The following is a 4,195-nucleotide window of genomic DNA, read 5'->3' on the forward strand; positions in this document are numbered from 1 at the left end:
GTAGGGAAACCGCCCGCCCCAATGCCCAAGCCAATAACAGCTGGATGGCCGAAATGTTAATAGGAGAAGGAAGCTATGCACACAATGAAAATCAAATGCAGTATGACCCAGGGCTCTTTGCACAAATTCATACGGCAGGCATAAAGGCCTGGAAAAAACTCCCTGCCAAATGAGATTTGAGCACCTCCCTTGCTAACATTAGACAAGGGCCTGATGAACCTTTTTCTGACTTTGTACATCGATTAATTACCACGTCAGAAAAAATATTCAGTAATGCTGATGTAAGTACAGACTTTGTAAAACAACTGACATATGTTCTTAAATCTCAAAACTCTAAGCCTTTATGTTCCCCTAACTGCAGCTACAGCTGCTGGCTCCACTGGCTTGGGTTATTAAGCCAAGTCACTGAGGGTCTTATTCAGATCAACTAGATTTCCTGGCTGAGGTGGTTCTTTAAAATAGACGAGGTTTAAATCTCCTTCTGGCAGAACGGGGTGGGGGGGGGGGTCTCTGTCTTGCTTTATAGGAACGCTGCTGCTTTTACACCAACTAGTCTGGCATTGTTCGTGACAACATACATCAACTCCAAGAATCTCTCCAACAACGTAGAAAACAACTTGCTGATGGTCTGCCTAGAACAATCTCCTCCCTTTCCTGCTTCCCCTCCTTGGCCCATTCATTGGCTTTTTAATTGTTTGCTCACTGGGACCTGTTATATTTAATAAGCTCATGTCATTCCTCAAACAACAAACTGACTCGCTTACTATGCGGCCTATCCAGGTCCACGATACTAAATTGGAGATGGAAGACCAACACCCCTATACTGGTTTCGCCTGAGGCACTGAATTGGTTAGCCAAAGACAGGTAAGAGAGTCTGATGAACTCAATAACTGTTCAGTCCTTCCACCTAAGACAGGAGGCCCATCATAGCTATGGGACTCTCCAATGACGGGTAAGAATGGACGTATGGTTCCATAAATGACTCCAACCTAAGACAGACACGATTCCCCCAGGCCTTTTCCTCATCTTTCAAATTAAAACAGAGAAGGGGGATATGTGGGAGGCTGCGCACCAGCGAATATCATCGGTTTCTCAGAAAGCAAACAATTATACAATACCAAAAGCCATGATTGGCTTCCCTTCAAAACCTCACCTTCAAAATTATACTCTGATTGGCCAATAGAATCCCTCAGATTTGCATATCCAGCACCTCATGATTGGTCCACAAAGCAACCAATCATAACCCACCTTTTACAACCAATCACGGCCCACCAACATGTATATAACCACAATCCCTGGCCCACAGTCTCCAGATGACCCTGAAGAGCCTGAAGAGTTGTAACACTGCATTGTCTCCAGACGACCCCGAAGACCCTGAAGAGCTGACACCGCGTCGTCTCTGGAAGACCCTGAAGAGCTGTAACACTATGTTGTCTCTGCTGCCCACAATAAATGGACGACCCTGAAGAGTTGTAACACTGCGTCATCTCCATGCTGTAACAATGGGTCGTTCATCCTGTCTCTCACTCCTTCCCTCAGGAAACCTGTTCAACTGTCCCCTGGGTCGGGACATCTCACTACCTCTCTCTCTCAGTCTGGTGCATGAATGTGCCCTGAAGCAAATTAAAATAATAATAATAATAATAACAATAATAATAAATTAAATACATAATTAACAAAATAGATAAATTGAAGGCCCACAGAATGGCTGGGGGGTTAAAGCATTAGACCCCATTTAGCTGACTGTGTGGTTCAAATCCCAGCTGGTTCAAATTTCACCAGACTATGTGAATAAGCCAGTCTCAAAAAGCCACCCATGTGGCTTTGAAAACATGCTGGGTGCATGTGTGTGCATGCCCCAAATCTCAGGAGACTGGAGAAGAAGTGATTGCACTGACCATCTCCCTGGGGGTGATTTCTCACTTACCCTCTCTCTCTGTCTCCCTCTGTGAGCACCTGTGCACTATAGCAAAAACAAGCAAACAAACAAAAGCGAAACACTAGGTATGTGTGTGTGCATGCCTAAAATCCTAAAACGAGAATGAAGAATGGATCGCAGCATGGCCATCCCTGTTGGGGGTACTTTCTCACTTTCCCCCTCTCTCTCTCTCTGTGTCTGTCTATAGCAAGCACACGTTACCCCTTATAGCAAAATTAAAAAAAAAATTGAATAAACATGATGTGGGCCATCCATACAATGGAATATTATTCATTCTTTTTTTTGGGGGGGACAGGTTTTTGTCATGTGCATGACAGACACACAGAGAGACAGAGAGACAAAAAGTGAGAAATCACTCCTCAGGGGGTATGGCCACACCACAATCCCTTCTTCTCCATTCTCCTCTAGGAATCTTGGACACGTACGCACATGCTCCCAGCATGAGTTTAAGCCACTGGGTCTGGGTCTCGAACTACTGTCAACTACATGGGAATCCACCGACACAGCCATTATACCAACTGCTGGTCCCAATATTATTCATTCTTAAAAAGAAAGGGGGACAGCAGGTGGCATGGTGGTTGGGGCACTGGATTCCCACGTGGCCGACTGTGGTTCGAGTCTCAGACCCTGTGGCTTGAAACTCATGCTGCGTGCATGTGAGTGCATCCCAAAATTCTGAGAGGAGAATGGAGGAGAAGGGATTGTGGCACTGCCATTCCCTACAGGGCGTGATTTCTCGCTTTCCCTCTCACTGTCTCTGTCTGACTCTGATGAGTGCATGTGCCCTAAGGCAAAAACCTAAACAAAAAGGTAATAAATAAAAATTTAAATAATAATAAAATAATAAAATCATTAATAAAACTATTTAATAAAATTAAATAATCTTTATTTTTAAAATTATTTATTACTTTTATTTGTTATTATTTTTTTTAATTAGATTATAGAGAGAGAGAGGGAAAGTGAGAAAACAAGCCTCCAGGTCTAGGACTTGAACTGTGGTCAGGCACGTGGGAGTCCAGCACCTTAATCATTACACCACCTACCAAACCCTAAATAATCCTTTTTTATTAATTAATTTTATTTATTCATTCATTTATTTTTTTTAATCAGAGGCAGCTCAGTTGCTTACTAAGCTGTGTTGCCTAGAAGGACCAAGTAGGCCTTTGCCTTGGGTTGCTGGAAGCCTGCTCCAAGGCCAAGTGGACAGGCAGTTTTCTGTGGGATAGACCTGCTTTTTTTTGTTTTGTTTTGTTTTTTGAGAGGTTTTTCTATAGGGTACATGATCTCGCTGGAAAGACAGAGAGAGACAGAGGGACAGAAAGCGAGAAATCACCCCCAACGGGAGATGGCCACGCCACAATCCCTTCTCCTCCATTCTCCCCTCAAAATCTTGGGCACGCACGCACACGCACTTGGCATGAGTTTAAGCCACCGAGTCTGGGACTCGAACCGCGGTCAACTACATGGGAGTCCAGCGACATAGCCATTATGCTAACTGCTGGTCCCCCCAATAATCCTTTTTTAAAAAAAGAATTAAACATTAATCAAATGCCCTGAAAACAATATAAAGAAAATATCCCAGATTGCAGCTGTGCAGGGAAATTAGAGCGGATGGGCCTGTCTGCACAGTCAGATCTCCCAACCCCGCAGTCACCGGATCGAAGCTGGCCTCCTACAGACCAGCGCCCCCAGGGCGCCCTTCATGTCACTGTTGCGCAGGCTGTAGATGAAGGGGTTCAGCATGGGGGTGACCACAGTGTATATCACTGCGGCACGGCAGCTATGTCCTTCTGGGCCGTGTGGGAGGACATGGGGCTGAAATAAACCCCGATGAACGTCCCGTAGAACAAGGTCACCACAGACAGGTGAGAGCCGCAGGTGGAGAAAGCCTTCCGCCTCCCTCCGGTGGATGGGATCTTCAACACTGCAGCAACGATGCGCGTGTAGGACACCAAGATGCCCACGAAGGGCATCATGACGGTCAGGGCGCCCACGGTGTTCACCATCACATTGTTCAGAAATATATCTGAGCAGGCCAGCTTCAGCAGAGGGCTGAGGTCGCAGAAGAAATGGGGGACCCGGTTGTGGTTGCAGAATGAAAGGCGGCTCAGGAAGACCGTGTGGGTCAGGGAGTTCCCGAAGGCGGCGGTCCAGGAGGAAGCCACCAGGAGGCCGCAGAGCCATGGGGTCACGGACGTGGTGTAATGCAGGGGGCGACAGATGGCCATGTAGCGGTCGTAGGCCATGGCGGTCAGC

General features: G+C 46.4%; 1 protein-coding gene across 1 annotated transcript in view; it reads right to left on the reverse strand.

Moving 5' to 3' along the window:
* Positions 1 to 3,702: 3,702 nt before the first annotated feature.
* Positions 3,703 to 4,195, reverse strand: part of LOC102490435 (olfactory receptor 1361-like) — an 854-nt gene continuing 361 nt past the window's right edge. Inside the window, exon 1 of the mRNA XM_027771322.1 lies at positions 3,703 to 4,195. This exon is cut by the window's right edge and continues 361 nt beyond it. Coding sequence (XP_027627123.1) covers positions 3,703 to 4,195 — 493 coding nt within the window.

The sequence above is a fragment of the Tupaia chinensis genome, unplaced genomic scaffold (genome assembly GCF_000334495.1).
Source record: "Tupaia chinensis unplaced genomic scaffold, TupChi_1.0 Scaffold000201_2, whole genome shotgun sequence".
Taxonomy (NCBI): Eukaryota; Metazoa; Chordata; class Mammalia; order Scandentia; family Tupaiidae; genus Tupaia; species Tupaia belangeri.